At 34.9% G+C, this 18,429-nt stretch overlaps 1 protein-coding gene across 7 annotated transcripts in view; it reads left to right on the top strand.

Annotated features, from left to right (window-relative positions):
• STXBP5L (syntaxin binding protein 5L) overlaps nt 1-18,429 on the top strand; it is a 387,308-nt gene that overhangs the window by 194,403 nt on the left and 174,476 nt on the right. For all 7 annotated transcript variants that reach the window (XM_058731249.1, XM_058731254.1, XM_058731252.1 and 4 more), the window contains exons 10-11: nt 7,081-7,159; nt 13,899-14,053. In XM_058731249.1, coding sequence (XP_058587232.1) covers nt 7,081-7,159; nt 13,899-14,053 — 234 coding nt within the window. The remainder of the gene's footprint in view (nt 1-7,080; nt 7,160-13,898; nt 14,054-18,429) is intronic.

Here is an 18,429-nt window from a genome sequence, read left to right as displayed (position 1 = left end):
TTGGAATAAATTTTACTTGATGATGGTGAATGATCCTTTTAATGTGTTGCTAATGCAGTTTGTTAATATTTTGTTAAGAAGTTTTGTATCTTGGGGCACGTGGGTGGCTCAATCACTTGAGCGTCTGACTTTGGTTCAGGTCACCATCTCACAGTTCGTGAGTTTGAGCCCTGCATTGGGCTCTGTGCTGACAGCTCAGAGCCTGGAGCCTGCTTTGGATTCTGTGTCTCCCTCTCTCTCTGCCCCTCCCCTGTTCATGCTCTGTCTCTCTCTCTCTCTCTCTCTCTCTCTCTCTCTCTCTCTCTCTCAAAACTAAATAAACATTAAAAAATTAAAAAAAAGAAGTTTTGTATTTGTGTTCATCAAGGTTCTTGCCCTATAGTTTTCTTTTTCATAGTGTCTTTGGTTTTGTTTTCAGGATATTGCTGACCTCATAGAGTGTATTTAGAAGCTTTCCCTTTTCTTCTATCTTTTGGAATAGTTTGAGAAGAATAGATACTAACTCTTCTTCAAATGTTTAGTAGAATTCACCTGTGAATCAATCTGGATGTGGACTTTTGTTTGTTGGAAGTTTTTTGATTATCTGTTGAATTTCATTACTACTAATTGGTCTGTTTAGATTTTTTAGATTTTATATTTCTTCCTGATTCATTTCTATAAGTTTCTATGTTTCTAGGAAGTTATTCATTTCTTCCAGGTTGTCCACTTTGTTGACATATAATTTGTGTAGTAGTTTCTTATAATCCTTTGTATTTTTCTTCAATGTCAGCTGTTACTTCTCCTCCTTCATTTCTGATTTTGTTTATTTGGGCCCACTCTCTTTTTTGTTTGTTTTTGATGAGTCTGGCTAAAGTTTATCAATTTTGTTTACCTTTTTAAATAAACAACTCTTGGTTTCATTGATTTTTCTATTGATTTTTTAGTCTTTATTTAATTTATTTCTGATGTTATCTTTCCTTCTACTCACTTTGGGCTTTGTTTTTATTTTCTAGTTCTTTTAGGTGTATGGTTAGATTATTTATTTGAGATTTTTCTTGTTGCTTGAGGTAGGCCTACAGTGCTCTAAATTTTCCACTTAGAGCTGCTTTTACTCCATCAAAGATGTGGACCACTATGTTTTTATTTTTATTCCTCTCCATGTATTTTTAAAATTCCTATTTGATGTCTTCATTGACCCACTGGATCTTAGTAGCATGTTGGTTAGCCTCCATCTGTTTGTGTTTTTTCCACATTTTTTCTTGTGCTAATTTTGTAGTTTCATCCTGTTGTGGTCAGAAAAGATGTTGGATATGATTTTAAATTTATTGAGACTTGTCTTATGGCCTAACATGTGATCTGTCCTGGAGATGTTTCTTGTACACTTGAACAGAATGTATATTCTTAGATGGGATGTTCTATATATTTCTGTTAAGTTATTCAAAGACTCCATTTCCTTATTGATTTTCTGCCTGATCTATCCATTGATGTAAGTCATGTGTTATAGACCTTTACTATTATTGTATTACTGCCAATTTCTCCCTTTATGTCTGTTAATATTTGCCTTATTTATTTGAGTGCTCCAGTGTCGGCTACATAGATATTTATAATTGCTATATCCTCTTGTTGGATTAACCCCTTTATCATTGTGTCTTCTTGTCTCTTATTACAATTTTTGCTTTAAAGTCTATTTTGTTTGATATAAATATTGTGCCCCATTTTTTTTTGCTTTTATTTGCATGGAATATCTTTTTCCATCCTTTCACTTTCAGTCTGTATGTGTCTTTAGGTCTGAAGTGAGTCTTTCATAGGCAGCATTTAGATGGGTTGATTTTGTATTTTTATTTATTCCACCACCCTATGTCTTTTGATGGGGGCATTAGAGCATTTATATTTAAAGTAATTGCTAATAGGTATGTACTCTTACCATTTTGTTCATTGTTTTCTGGCTGTTTTTGTAGTTCTCTGTTCCTTTTTGCTTCTCTTGCTCTCTTTCTTTGTGATTGACATCTTTCTTTAGTGTAATTACTGGTTTTCTTTCTCTTTATTTTTTGTGTATGTACTATAGGTGTTTGGTTTGTTGTTACCATGAGTTTCATATATAATATTCTAAGTATATAGCAGTCTATATTAATTTGATAGTCACTTAAGTGTGAATACATTCTAAAAGAATTTTATTTTATCTTTTGCTGCTTTTAAAATTCCCTTCATTTTTAATCTTTGACATTTTAATTTTTATGTGTCATGATGTGGGCCTCTTAGATTAATCTTGTTGGAACTCTGCTTTCTGAACTTGGATGTCTTTTTCCTTCCCCAGGTTATTAAAATTTTCAGCTATCATTTTTTTTCAAGTAAGTTTTGTGCCCCTTTCTCTCTTCTCCTTCTGGGATGCCTATAATGAGAATGTTTGTTTGATGTTGTCCCAGGTATCCTTTAACCTATCCTCATTTTTTACAATTCTTTTTTTCTTTTTGCTGTTCAGGTTGGGTGCTTTCCATTGCCCTTTCTTTCAGATTGCTTCTGCACCTTCTAATCTACTGTTACTTCCCTCTAGTGGATTTTTTCATTTCAGTTATGGTATTCTTCAACTCTGATGATGCTTTTTTTGTATATTTAAACTTGTGTTAACATTCTCACTGAGTTCATCTACTCTTCTCTCCTATTCACTGAGCATCTTTATGACCATTACTTTAAACTCTTTGTTAGGTAGGTTGTTTATCTTTGTTTCATTTAGTTCTTTTTCTGAGTTTTGTTTTCCTCTTTTGTTTGAAACATATTCTTTTGTCTCCTCATTTTGCTTAATTTTGTATCTGTGAGTTAGGTGAAACAGCTACTTCTTCTAAACTTGAAGGAATGATCTTGTGTATTACCATCCCCTGTGTAGACTAAGTGCCTGGTGACTTTGGTTAGCTGGCTGGAGCTATGGCTATTGTGTACCCTGGGTCCTGGGGCACTCTGTGCTGGGATCTCTCTGGTGGATAGCTGAAGCTGAAATGGGTGGGGGCCAGGGTGATCCTAGGGCTCTCCACATAGAGTGCTGTGTCAGAACAGCTGAAGCTAAAGTGGGTATAAGTTGTGTTGGGGGAGGGGGTATCCTGGGATCCTACACATTATGCACTCTGGCAGGAAGACTGAAGCTGAAGTGGGTACAAGCTGGGATGTCCTGGGGCTCTCCACACAGAGAGAATCCAGGCAGGATAGTTAAAATTGAAGTGGGTGCAAGATGGAGGGGAGGGGGCTCCTGGGGCATTCTGTGCTGAGGGCGCCCTGGCAGGATGGCTAAAGCTGAAGTTGGTGCAAGTTGGGGTATCCCAGAATGATCCATGCAGGGGGAGTCCTGGCGGAGAGGCTGGAACTGAGGAAGAGTGTGAGCTACGCAGAGGGAGGGATGGTGGTCCTAGGGTGCTCCATGCAGGAGGTGCCTGGTGAATTGTCTGGAGTCAACATTGCCTGGCTCTGGAGTGTTCTCGAGTGCTTTGCCCATGTATCACTCTGGCAAAAGGGCTGTAACTGTAGTGAACACTGATAAGGAGTATTCCAGTGTGCACCACAGTGGTGCTGTCTTGGTGGAACAGCTAGAGCTAGTGTGGGCTAGGGGCCCAGAGTCATTGAGGTAGTAGGCTAGCTAGGGTGCCTGGATTCTGCTCTTGTGCAAGCTTTCAAGATGGAGAGGGGAATGTAAACCATGGTGCTTGTCTGCCTGGAGAGTTTCAATAGCTTCCATGACATTTGGTGGAGTCTTTTATATGCTAGTTGCTTTTTAAAAAAAAAAAATTTAATGTTTATTTTTGAGAGAGAGAGAGGGCGAGGGAGAGGGAGAGAGAGAGAGAGAGAGAGAATGGGGGAAGGGCAGAGAGAGAGGAAGACACAGAATCTGAAGCAAGCTCCAGGCTCCAAGCTGTCAGCACAGAGCCCGATGCAGGGCTCGAACCCATGAATCATGAGATCATGACCTGAGCTGGAGTCAGACGCTTAACCAACTGAGCCACCCAGGTACCCTATATGCTAGTTGCTTTTTTAAATTGTGGCTTTTATCTTTGTCCCAGGTCATCAAGGGCTGGCATGTGCTAGGGGCCCAGGTTTTGCTGAGGCGGCAGACCAGCTATGGCACCTGGACCCTGCCCCCATCTTTACTATCAAGGTGGAGGGCTATCATAGACAGTGGAGCTTGCCAGTCCCTCTAGCCCTAAGAGAGTTTCAGTCCCCCTCCCATTTGGCAGTGCTCTAGGGCTGGTTCCATTATATTCTAGTTGCCCTTTTATTTTTTTTTTTATTTTTTTTTTTTTAAAATATAGTTCTTGCCTTTTTCTTTTTTTTTCAACATTTTTTATTTATTTTTGGGACAGAGAGAGACAGAGCATGAACAGGGGAGGGGCAGAGAGAGAGGGAGACACAGAATCGGAAACAGGCTCCAGGCTCCGAGCCATCAGCCCAGAGCCTGACGCGGGGCTCGAACTCACGGACCGCGAGATCGTGACCTGGCTGAAGTCGGACGCCCAACCGACTGCGCCACCCAGGCGCCCCAACTAGTTGCCCTTTTAAACCATAACTTTTTTTCTATGCCCCAGGACAGATGAGTCTGCTTCCTGTCCCTTAGTCCTACCCCTCCCCACTGTAGTTCACAGCTTTGGGGGTGAAGGTTCCCTTTGTTTGTGTTTCCCTCTCTTGTGCTGTTCTCTTTGTGGTCTATTTTTTGTTGTACATAAGCTGTTCAATCGGCCCTCAGTTCTTCAGGAAGAATTGCTTTATAAGTAGGTGTAGATTTGGTATGTCTGTGGAGGGTTATGTTCAGGGTCTTCCTATGTCACCATCTTGGACTGGGACTCCCAAGTTCTATTTATAATGCTTAATCTAGCTTCTAGAAAGTCATCTGGAAATTCTCTGTCATAAAATGAAGCCATAATATTCTTAACTACTGCTTCATGTACTCCTACTATTCTCAACACTTCATGTCTATTACTCATTTATTTATGGTACCTCATATTGTCAGTTTTATATTTGTTTTGCTTAAGCTAGTAAATTTTAAGCATCTTGATGGTTATTCCTTTTTATCCTGCCATTTAGTATAGTACTTTGAACATAAAGAGTAGCAATAAATGTAATTTTTATGACAATTTTTTACATGACATATAAGCATATTTCAATTACTGACAGGCAATGAATATAATCAAAGTTGAAAACCTTCAGCCAAAAATTAATTATTGGAGTTGGAAATTGAAGTAAATAATTAATTAAGATACTGTTCTTTTTTACTGAAATCTGTGCATGATACTGATGTATATTGATTGAAAAACAGTAATTGTTTCCATTATGTATATGTGTGTGTGTATGTATACATACACACACACATATACACACACATACCTATATACATGTATATATAAACAACTGCAAATATACGGTTTTGATTTAATTAATGGATTGGCAATTATTAGACAAACAATGGAGGAAAAAGATATCAACTGAGGAGAATGGGTCTCTTTCCTTATAGTGTTATTTCTTTCAGTTTTCTCTATTACCACGTTACCCAAACCAGTAATCACCAACCAGCTGTTCCTCCCCGCTAAGACTACTGTTCAGAGTGAGTCCCTGAGCCAAAGTTCTCTCTTTTTAAGGCATCATGACCTACATATCATGTCAGCAATTCTTTTTTATATATAATACAGATACTTTAAAATCTTTTTTTTTTTTTAACGTTTATTTATTTTGAGACAGAGAGAGACAGAGCATGAACGGGGGAGGGGCAGAGAGAGAGGGAGACACAGAATCGGAAACAGGCTCCAGGCTCTGAGCCATCAGCCCAGAGCCTGACGCGGGGCTCGAACTCACGGACCGCGAGATCTTGACCTGAGCCGAAGTCGCACGCTTCACCGATCTTTTTTTTATAATGTGAATGATTATGACCAATATTAAAAAAAAATTAATGTTTATTTATTTTGGGGGAGAGAGAGAGAGAGACAGAGCACAACAGGGGAGGGGCAGAGAGAGAGGGAGATGCAGAATTTGAAGCAGGTCCAGGCTCTGAACCATCAGCACAGAGCCTGACGTGGGGCTCAAACTCGTGAGCTGTGAGATCATGACCTGAGCTGAAGTTGATGCTTAACCAACTGAGTCACCCAAATGCCCCATGACCAATATTTTATTATTGGTTGCTTCTTTAGTTGACATAGGGTAAAAGAAAGAGAAGGCAAATTTAGAAAGCATGCCATGGAGCAGATAAGGTATGTTTTATGCTGATACCCTGCCCTTTAAACAAATTAAATAAAACTATGTTGACATCCTATTTAGATTATGACTGTGTCATTCTGAAGCTGTCCTGAAAATTTAAACTTAAATGCACATAAACATCTCTCTACATAATAGGTATCTGTGTCTATAAACAGTTGTAGCAATACAAGAATAAATAAGAGTATTTATTAAAATAAAAAAGAAACATACTTCAAAATCATCAATTTTATCAAAATGAGACATAGAATTATAAGCAAAAGCATAACTAGAAAGATGCTATATGTAGAAGTAGCTTTACGTCCATTTCCTACTCTTTTTGATCATTTTGAAAAATCCATGGAGTCTAAACAACATAAACCTTTCCCTACAAGACACTATTTTTATGCAAATATGGTATATCATTGAAATGTGCCATCTGTGTTCTTTGTGTATTGGACTTTCCCTTACATGAATTTTGACAAAAATACAATTATTTTGATAGTCTATCATAAGTTTTAAATGGCAAATCTTTCTGCATGTGAAAGTATGGATTTTCATAATAATACATTTCATTATGCAGAAGAGTATGTATGTGTATATGTCTTCAATTTTAAAGTTGTTTATTTTAAAAGTTAATTAAAATAACTATACGAGACTAGATTTATACATGGAGACTACAAAACAATACAGAGACAAATTTACAAATAACTTTATTAGGATTCAACAAATTGTATACAAATTCAACACATATGTTTGGATGCATAGAACTGTGTTTATCCTACTATGCAAAACACAAAATTATCCCTTTTCTTTATATTCTTTTAGTCAAACTTTTGAAATTATCATGGATGAGTTGAATTTAAATATGATTTAACAAAATCCTTTTTCTTTCTTTAGGAAAAAGTCAAAGAGAAGGAAGAAAATCTGAGTCTTGTAAGCCAATTCTTAAAGTAGAATACAAGACCTGTAGAAACAGGTATGCATTTTTTACTTTGGGGAATATAGGAGATTATATAAAAACAGAGACAGGAAAGGCAAATAACATTTAATGTTTATGTATTATTTAAAGTTTTACATAATTATGTAAGTATATTAATGGGCTATATCCTCTTCATTGATGATAATGATTCTTATTGTTTAATAGGAATATCTATGATGTTATGAATATTACAAATAGCAACTGCCAATTATTTTAACTTTCGATGAATATTCAGATGAATATTATGCAAATTAATTTTAACAAAGTAGGACCTTTGGGCCATACACATTACAAGTAGCAACCATTCAATTTTATTCAGCAGAAACGAAACATACCTATTAGCATTTTACATGATAGAATTAAATACATAACCAAGTCTCTGTACTTTAGGATTTTACATGCTGAAATTAGAAAGATTATAGTTAGATGGAAAGACAATCACTGATGTATATTAGATATTAACATATTAAAATAGTACTAAATTTTAAGACAAAAAATTGAATAATAGTATATAATAAAGTTTTATCATGTGTACATAGCAGTCTTATCCTATAAATCAACAGTGTTCTTTTTACTTCCAGTAATTATTAGTGGTAATATTCTCATTCAGAATTATTATAATTACAACTCTTGCCTAAACCTTAATTTTATTTTAACTCTGAGTTGGACAATACTACTTTATATTACTTATATGCTCACACTGGAATGTATTCTCAGTATTATAGATACATTTATTTTTTTATTTTTATTATTTATTTTTTAATGTTTATTTTTATTTATTTTTAAATAAAAAAGTTTTTTTAATGTTTTTATTTATTTTTGAGACAGAGAGAGAGCATTAGCAGGGGAGGGGCAGAAAGACAGGGAGACACAGAATCCGAAGCAGGCTCCACACTCTGAACTGTCAGCACAGAGCCCAACGCGGAGCTCGAACTCACTGACCGGGAGATCATGACCTGAGCTGAATTCAGTCAGACAACCAACCGACTGAGCCATCCAGGCACCTCTTAAAATTTTTTTAAATGTTTATTTATTTTTGAGAGACAGAGAGAGACAGAGTGTAAGCGGGGCAGGGGGAGAGAGAGAGAGAGAGAGAGAGAGAGAGAGAGAGAGAGAAAGAGAAAGAGAGAGAAAGACAGAAAGACACAGAATCTGAAGAGGCTCCAGGCTCTGAGTTCTCAGCACAGAGCTGGACGCAGGGCTCGAACTCACAAGCCATGAGATCATGACCTGAGCCAAAGTCGGATGCTTAACGGATTGAGCCACCCAGGCGCCCCTTCTTTTCTTTTCTTTTTTTTTTTTAATATGAAATTTATTGTCAAATTGGTTTCCATACAACACCCAGTGCTCATCCCAACAGGTGCCCTCCTCAATTTCATCACATTTAATGTTTGCTTATACCTGCTCTTTGAAAGAATTAATAGTATAAAATTATGGCTATTTTTAATTAGTGAGTTTATATATATAAACATATATGGCATATATGTTTATATAGATAGATATGTTTTTAATGAGTATATTTTTATGACAGTTTATGTACCTCCCCACACATAAGATAGATTAATACTTCTTTAGTCCAGCCAAATGTTACTATGCTTAAGTAGTAAAAATGACCACAGTTTTGTACTCTTATAATTAAAGTCTTAAAACATTTTAAATTTAATTATTAGGGATGGAAACATTTTACATAGGTATTATGTGTATGGAAACATGTGTACATGTTATATATGGAAACATGTATACACTATATATTGATATATATTGATATATGTGCATATATTATTATTAAATATATATTAGTTATTAGTTATTACTACATACTACACACTGTGTAACTTGTTTAGTGTACTAAAATGAAAGAGAATACTGCCTGCTTTTGAATCTATTATGGTCTAGTAGAGGAAGTAAGGCCATAAACTAGTGGTTTACATGTAACATGCGAGGTACATTTATGACAGCACAACAAAAGGACATCTAACCCAGCCTAGAGAGGGGAAGAGCACAGTGAAGAGACATCAGTAAAATTCTTCTTGGGAAAAGAAATACCTGAGATGGGGCTTAAGTGATGATAGGATGGTGGCACACAAAGAGAGGAAAGGGTGAACATGAAGAGAAGATACTTTAGGAATGAGGATTTCAAGACAAATGTAAGATACTTATTAAGATCCTTGCCATATACTCTCTCTCTCTCTCTCTCTCTCAAAAAAAGAAAGAAAGAAAGAAAGAAAAGAAAACCTAAAAACAAAAAAAGGGGGGGGGGCACCTGGGTGGCTTAGTCGGTTAAGCATCTGACTCTTGATCTCATGGTTTGTGAGTTTGAGCCCTGCATCGAGCTCTGTGCTGACAGCACAAAGCCTGCTTGGGATTCTGTTTCTCCCTCTCTTTTCCTCTTCTCCACTTGCACTCTGTCTCTCAAAAAAGAAAAAAAAAAAAAACCCAAAAAGCAAAAAAGAAGTAAAAACAAAAAAAGATCCTTGCCAAATGGAGTAAGACAGCTATGTGGTCTTGAAATTTAACTCTTTTAAACTTTAATTGCCTCATCAATTATACCTATCTCATTGTGATGTTTGTGAGGAATAAATGAAATTATGCATAAAGTTTGTACTGTCATAAGTTTGATGACTGGTACATAATGGATTTCCTGATAGAAAGAAGTTATCATGATTCTCATCATCAAAGCCATGATATTTCACATTGTTAAAATTATTCCACTGATCCTAATGATACATTCTAGTAATTGGTAATCCAACTTTGTGTAGAAATAATTCAGATTCTAATGTGAAATAATTCTATATTGTAGATAATAATTACTGCCATCCCACTTACTGTGTACTTTACTTAGTACATTGTGTGTTTGTTGTGATTATTACAATATTAAAAAAAGTCACCTCTAAAATCAGTGGTTCCACTGTTCAGAACACAAGAAGACTAAAAAGCAGAGGAGCCCTTAAGTTAAGAATGCTTAAAGGTATTATGGCAAAATGGGCCACAGTCTGGAAATGAAAATACATAGCTGTATTTCTGCTCCACCCAGTATGCAGTAAAAACTTTGTGAAGTCAAAAATTGGGATGGCTGTGGCAGGAGCAGGAACGTTAAGAAGACTCTATCAAATATGTTGCAGCAATAGGGCCTCTTAAAGGATTGCATAGGTAGCAGATGCAAGGGGTTTGTTTTCTGCTTAATTTATCTTAGATCAGCCATTCACATACTGGCTTTATTTACATTTCTAGGATGAACAACCATTATGCTTAGGAATCACTGGTCCCAGTCAATAATCAGAAGTCCACCTACTGATGGACTTCATGTGTAAAGTTCTCTAAGCCTCAGTATATCCATCTGTTAAATGAGAATAATAGTTTTTTCATTGGGGTATCATAAAGATTTAATACAATACAACAAGTAAAGTTCTTCATACAACACCTGGAACATTATACATATTCAACAAATGTTATTTTAATATGTGTGATGTTGCACAAGTTATTGTTTATCTTCATTGAGACAAAATTTTAATGCTTTTTTATATTATATTTATTTTACAAATTGTGTAGTAAAATAGACTTTTTTCTTTTGGAATCAGTACTATGGATTTTAACACATGTATAGATGCCTGAAAATCACCATCATGATAAGAATACAGAACATTTCCATACCCCTAAAATTCTCTCATGCTATTCCTAATAGCCACATTTTTCTTTCCTCCTAACCATAACAACCAGTAATCTGTTCTCCATGACTATAGTTTTGTCTTTTTGAGATGTCATATAAATGTATTTATGTATTACATAACCTTTTAATCCTAGTTTCTTTCACTCAACATAATGCCTTTGGAATTTATCCAAGTTGTCAAAAATTTTAATTTGTATTAATGTTGTCTTTATGTATAAAGACACTGTTAATTATATAGCTGTTTATTTTGTAATAATCCATCTGGTCAGTATACCAAGAAACACTTGTATTAAGTAATAAAGGAGGAAGTTTACTGTGATATAGCATTTACCAAATTGTGTCCCTTTGATCACTAACTATATTCATGAAAAAATAGGAATCTGTAATCAAATTCATTTGAGAGATCTGAGAAATGCTGCATTATATAGAAGTAAATTGAATTCTTTACTACACAGTTTCTTAGAATCTTTACTATATGGCCTGAATTATAAAATTTCAAAAGGGAGATGTGGTTTGCAAGTGTTTGTGAAATTATTAAATTAAAAACTTTTTCCAGAACATTTATGAAGTTATGTCCACAGTTTTAGAAACATTAGAAGTGAAAAACATGGACTTTGGAGTCTGAATTTAAATCCTTATCCTGCCTCTTCATAGCTGCTTGACTCTGAACAAGTTCACCTGCATTAATCCCAGACTCCTTATCAGCTATAGACAGTATAGATCATTGTTTAGGAGAATAGGTTTTGAAATCTTACAGATCTCCATTTTCTTTTGGGTTTTTTCTTGCTTAGTTGCTTAGTATTAACCTCATTAATGAAATGAGGATTATACTTATGAGAATTTAATGTGATAATAAAGTATCTAGTGCAATTATTTATGAGTGGTTTCCTGAGCATTGTCCTGAGGAAATAACTTTTTATAGAGAAGTGCATGTATATCAGCAATTAACTTTAGACCCAATGTTTTCTTTTTTTTTTTTTTTAAATTTTTTTTTTTAACGTGTTATTTATTTTTGAGACAGAGAGAGACAGAGCATGAACAGGGGAGGGGCAGAGAGAGAGGGAGACACAGAATCTGAAACAGGCTCCAGGCTCCGAGCTGTCAGCACAGAGCCCGATGCGGGGCTCGAACTCACAGACCGCGAGATCGTGACGTGAGCCGAAGTCGGCCACTTAACAGACTGAGCCACCCAGGTGCCCCTAGACCCAATGTTTTCTGATGCAGAGTCATAATAAGAGCAGAAAAGGTTTTGCTTTCTTCCAATATTAGAAAGGACATATTTTCCAATGTGCTTACCAAAAAAGGGAGAGTAAATTGCTTCTTAACCTTTATTTGGATTAGTACTAGGAGATGAGAGTTTATACTTTTATATGGAAAAAATCAATGTTTATGGCGTTATTAATATTTGGAGCAGTTAAGCTCGATACATATGAAAAGATAATATGTTCTCCAAGTCATGATATTTGTTATACAACAAAGCAACACAAAAAGGTGCAAAAACACATACTCATTTCATTAGAAGTGATTTTTTAAATCTGGAGAGAAATCTTAATAATTAAGCATTTATTTTATAGGAAAAAACTTGCTGCTTAATACTGCCATTGCTAGGTTGGTAATTTAATATGCCAGATTACTGAGGTAAGACTAACTCACATCAACTGATATAAGACTCAAGAAGAATAAATTAGAGGGGTGCCTGGATGGCTCAGTCATTTAAGTGTCCGACTATGGCTCAGGTCATGATCTCGCTGTTCCGGAGTTCAAGTCCCGCATAGGGCTCTGTGCTAACAGCTTGGAGCCGGGAGCATGTTTCAGATTCTGTGTTTTCCTTTCTCTCTCTGTCCCTCCTTCACTCGTATTCTGTTTCTCTCTCTCAAAAATAAGTAAACATTGAAAAAAATTAAATAAAAAATAAGTTAGAGCACTGTTTCTTGTTTAGCTTACAACTTAAATATTTATGTTAAAACATCAAGACAGAATTATAAATAAAAATTAGTATAAACATTTTATATGTAAGTATTAATGGAAACCTTTTTAAAAGCTCTTTTTGTTGTTGTTATAGAGCCAGCATAAGATTAGCAAATGTTCCATTGGTAATGTTTGATACTATGTATACAGTACAAAATGAAAGAGAAAGGGAAATTTATGGAGTGATTTCTAGAAACTAGTTGATACTTTGGTGAATAAATGGAAGTGAATTATTTAGAGAAGCATATGTTCTCAAAGAATTTGGTAAAATTTGTGTCTAGTTCTTTTTAAAAATTGTTTTGGAGAAGAATATTTTCTATTAGTATTTACTTATTGAAAATACTTCATTAACATATTTTATTTTTATATATAAACTAGAAATATAGATATTACTTTGAGAAAAGTGAAAAATTATGACACTATTTCATAACTTTCTGAAACCTGTAATATTTTATAGTCATCTCAGCCATGCCCTAAAATTTTGATGTTAGTTTCACTAGCTAAATAGAACTGGCTGACCCAAGGTAAAATTGAGAAGAACACATTTTTTTGTTTTGTTTTTTCCATCTTTTTATCATAACTCTTTTCCCACAGAGAATCCATTACATAGAATTTTTGTACCTTCTACCACTGTGGGATTGCTACTTTTGCATTTCATTTTATATTGAAATTTGCCTCTCTTGTCCCTGAGGAATTTTGGACCCCACATGCCAACTGTTTAATATGATAAACTAACATACATTAATATTCTAATGGTAGTGATACAGAATTTTGGGAATCAACTAATACATGTGAAGATGTCCTTTTCAGTCAATGAGCACTTCTACCTCCCTTCAACCATCCTGTCTTTTCCCCAGCCCACCTCACCACCTTTAGACTGATTCATTAGTAATTTTAATGGTAAGAATTCACCTCCAGAAAAAGGGATATGGCAAAATAGTAAGTCATTTAGTTGAGGTATTTTGGGCCAGGAAATGTGTTTTCTCCCTGTCAAATTACATCATGTATAATCCCCACCAAACTTGTTCATTAGCTCAGCCTGTGATAATCGTATCATTTTAAAGGACTTCTCAATCTCATTAACTTTTTTTTTCTATGTAGTGAACCATTCATAATATTTTCTGGTGGATTGTCCTATGACAAAGCTTGCAGAAGACCAAGTTTAACCATCATGCATGGAAAAGCAATTACAGTGCTTGAAATGGATCATCCTATTGTTGAATTCCTTACTTTATGTGAAACGCCCTATCCAAATGGTAAGTAACAAAAATGAAACTATTAATGTTGAAAATCATTTTTGAAATAAGGTCCTAATAAAATTAAGCTTAAATATTTTTAGTTTCGGCAGCTGACATCTACTGTGGTACAACACTGAGCTACAGGTGCTGGAGCAGGTTCTGCAACTGTACCTACTTGACAAACTGGAAGTAAGACAGATGTAGTACAGCAGTGCTGGAGTTTCAGGTTCTTATATCAGGTAAGTGCTTTACACTTTGATAAGGATGGTGGAAGCTGAGCTGGGAGGGTCCGATAGGGGTCCAGGGTGAAATCACTTGGGGAAACTGAGGTCTCCTAATAGCCTCTCCTAGACCAGCTCCACCCATCCATTCCAGTGCTAATCAAAGTTAAAGCACTTACCTGATATCAGTGATCTGTAACTCTGGTGGTACTGCATCTGTTTCACATCTGGCTTTGCTTCAGATGCAACTGCAGCACCTCTGATTACTCTAGGATTGCTGATGTGTGGTTAGTGATTTATTTCAATTTTGAGAATAATTAGAAGGGCCTTTGAGAGAAGAGATGCATCCTGAATATAAAGACTTTTTTTAGACATAAAAACAACTTATGTGCGAACTGTATAATTAAATCTAATAATGAAATATTTTAATAATAAAATCTAAAAATTGAGGATGAAACATAAAAAGTAAAATATGAATTTATGATTAAAACAACACAGTACATATGCATATGCATATATATAACTACAATTTTTTAAGAGGGAACATACAAAAGAAGGAACTCTAGACTTGGAGACACAGTATTTGGCTTTATGATTTAGCCCTGTCAGTCACTAGCTAGGTGAACCTGGGTAAGTCATTTTAATTTTATGAGTTAGGCTTATCATTTTTAGAAAGAGAATAATAATATTGACTCCACATGATTATTGGAAGGCCAAAATGAGCATACTTTGTAACTATGAATATCTATAAATTGTTTTATTATAACTGTTAATTTGCTTAAAATTTTTAGTTTCATATTTAAAGATGGGATAGATTGATATGAGATATCAGTGTGGCATTTTATTTCCAGGGTTTCTGGGAAGTAACAAACAAGTTACTTGTGTTAATTAATCAACAAATATTTATTGGATGCTTCTGTGGCCTCAGTACTGTCAGGACTTATTGAGAATATAGATGAAGTATGAAACTGATCTCTGATGTCAAATCACATAAAATCTGGTTGGATGAGGGAGATAATTGTGACTTAAGTAAAAATGTAACACTTAAGTGCTAAATTATATGGGTTTTAGTAATGTACTAATTTATAGGCTAGTCAGAATCGATGACAAATTTTCATGCAAAGCTGCATGGAAAAAGGATTTAGATAGGCTTTGAAGAAGGACCTGGCACTTGAAGAGGATATTGAGTAAAGGTTTTAGAACTTGTAAGGTTTGCGAGGGTGACATCAATTTAAGAGAAAAAATTGAAAGCCTTTTAGAGGTATTTGGAGATAGCAACAGAGGGATTTTGAGAAAATATTAACATGAAAGAAAGCAATGTTTTTAGTAAAATTTGCCAGAAAAGAGTGTGTGGGTCTGAAGGAAAAACTGAAATCTTAAATTCCAGATTACAGCTGGGTGGCATTTGTCCAAATGTTCATTAAAATGATCAAGATCTAATACACTGCTACCTATAAGAATGGAAACAGGAAACTCACTGAATTTGGGCACCAATTAGTTAGAGAATGACATGATAGAGGAGTCAAAGATAACATATTTTAAGAATAATGGTTTCATATGCAATAACTGTTTTTGGAAAGAGAAATTGCTTAGAGAGCAGAAAAAGAGAGGCAAAAGGTCTTTAATATTTATTTATGAATTATCAGAATATAGATGTTCTTTGGAGTTCTGAGAATGAAAGATAAAGGAACAAAGGAACAAAGGAACAAAGGGAGAAAGAACAAATAGAAGACCAAAAGCTGAATTTAGGAAAATGCGTCCTGTTAAAGAGCTTAGAGAAAAATGTATGCCAGTAATAGAGACTGATAGTGTTTGATCTATGCAAACCACACATTTTACGTGTGTGTTTGTACAAATTTATGCACATTAGTAGAGATGTTAGGATAATCTATAATGATGTTAAGTAAGTTATATATTGTAACTATGTATTATCACTTCCAAGCCACATATATGTGTTCGTTTTTCAGAGTAGTGATAATGAGGATGGAATTTTTGTCAGGGGCTAAGAGAATAACTATTTCTGGTTAAAACAATAGTACATAAGGGGCGCCTGGGTGGCGCAGTCGGTTAAGCGTCCGACTTCAGCCAGGTCACGATCTCGCGGTCCGTGAGTTCGAGCCCCGCCTCAGGCTCTGGGCTGATGGCTCGGAGCCTGGAGCCTGTTTCCGATTCTGTGTCTCCCTCTCTCTCTGCCCCTCCCCCGTTCATGCTCTGTCTCTCTCTGTCCCAAAAATAAAAAAAAAATAAAAAAAAAAAAGTTGGAAAAAAAAAAAAACAAACAATAGTACATGAAAATGACAGAAAAGACCCTACAGTACACATTAGTATATAATAAAAATTTTACTCATTGCCCTTCAAGAGGCGACTATTTCCACGTTTCTTATGTATTCTCCCAAAAAGTTTATGCATATGCGTATGTATACTTATCTATGTCTACATTATCTCTTTTTTGTACAAATGACAACATACTTTATGTACTATTCTGTATCATACTTTTTTTTCACTTAACAGTGTATTTTGATTATAACTCCATATGAGCAAATATGGAACTTCAATCTTCTTTACAGCCATAATGATAAATCTTATGCATTTGTTAAAATAAATTTATTAACAGTTTTTAATGTTGATAAATCATTTTGACATTTGTCAATTCAACTTATTTTTCAAAGAACACAAATGCCTCTTATCTCAGGGGGTATTGCCCAGAGTAACTAACCAACTACACTTGGAATTCGTCAGTTTCACATTTACATTTAACTGTATCTGGTCCTCTATAAGTGTCATAAATAATGCATTTCTCTTCGGAGAAGTAGTAATTATGATAGAGCCTTTCACCTTGTTGGGGACTAGGGTTAAAAGACTGCTCAAAAATAAACCAATCTAATGGAGAAAATGATATGATCAGCATCTATTGAGCACATACTATGTGCCAGGCTTTGCATCTTCATATACACCTAATCTCCGTAGCAGTCTAAGGAAGTTATTATTATTTTGCCATATCAATGGGTAAAGAAATTGAATTAATTTAATTGAGCTAATAAGTTAATGAATTTTCCTAAGATCAAACTGTTGAAAAATAATAGACACATAATTGAACCTAAACTGATTCCTAAGGAAATCTTTTTATTCAGCGGTTACCACAGTTCACCAAGTACTTCTACAAAGGTGAAACTTTTGCTACCAGTTTTTATTATTTTAAAAGAAACAATAATAATCTGAAACATACCTATCTCAAATGATAAAGCAGATGTAACCACTGAAAAAAATTTATGAATTTTGCTCATTCATGCGTGTCTCAGCTATTTTATTTTTGTAGCAATTGCTTCCCAACCAATGGTTGTCCTAAAGAGAAGACAAAGAAGAAAGTAGTAGTATAGAACTCCAGTGTTCCTTCAACTGAAAAACAAAAACAAACAAAAAACCATAAAAACCTTAGGTTCAGAAGAATTAAAATAATGTTGAAAATTTAAAACAGCTCTAAGAGATAAGGGAGAAGCAGAGGAAGCCTCAATTTGAGAACAGTTTGAATAGCAAACAGTATGAAGACTGCATCCACCCAAACTCCTCGGTTTTGGGGGTTTTGTTTCTAGTTTTTCTCTCATAGCGTGTGACTTATAAATAGGTTCTATAGCTTCTCAAGACTTGAAGGCCATCTTTTCTGGTTTTCCAACTAAGACTTGAATTCTCTGAATAAAATTCTTGCCAAGTGATTGTTGAGTTTAGGATTAAATACCTGTTAAAGTAGCTAGTAGAAACTGCTGGTATAACGGAAACTTAGAATCAGAATTTAGAATTAGAATTTAGAATCAGAAGACCTGGGTTAAAGTTTCAGCTTTTTCAATTAACTAGCTTTGTAAATTTGCGCCAATATCATAACCTCTTTAGACTTTAATTTTGTTGATGAAATGAAAAATAGTAATATAACACCTGTTCTAGCTACTGAGAATCAAATATGTATGGAAGATGTTTTTGTAAATTTTTACTTCTTAAATTGAGAACACTTTAATTGTACCTTTCCTTTATTAGTCCGTATTATAAATGGAAAACAATGCCTTTCCTTACCACAGTAACTAAATTAGTGCTCTCCCACCAACCATAAATCATTTCTTTTTTTGTCTTTTTCAAATTTTTACTTAAATTCCTGTTAGTCAACATACAGTGTAATATTGGTTT

The sequence above is a fragment of the Neofelis nebulosa genome, chromosome 5 (genome assembly GCF_028018385.1).
Source record: "Neofelis nebulosa isolate mNeoNeb1 chromosome 5, mNeoNeb1.pri, whole genome shotgun sequence".
NCBI classification, from domain to species: Eukaryota; Metazoa; Chordata; class Mammalia; order Carnivora; family Felidae; genus Neofelis; species Neofelis nebulosa.
This window is presented reverse-complemented; position numbering and strand designations above follow the sequence as displayed.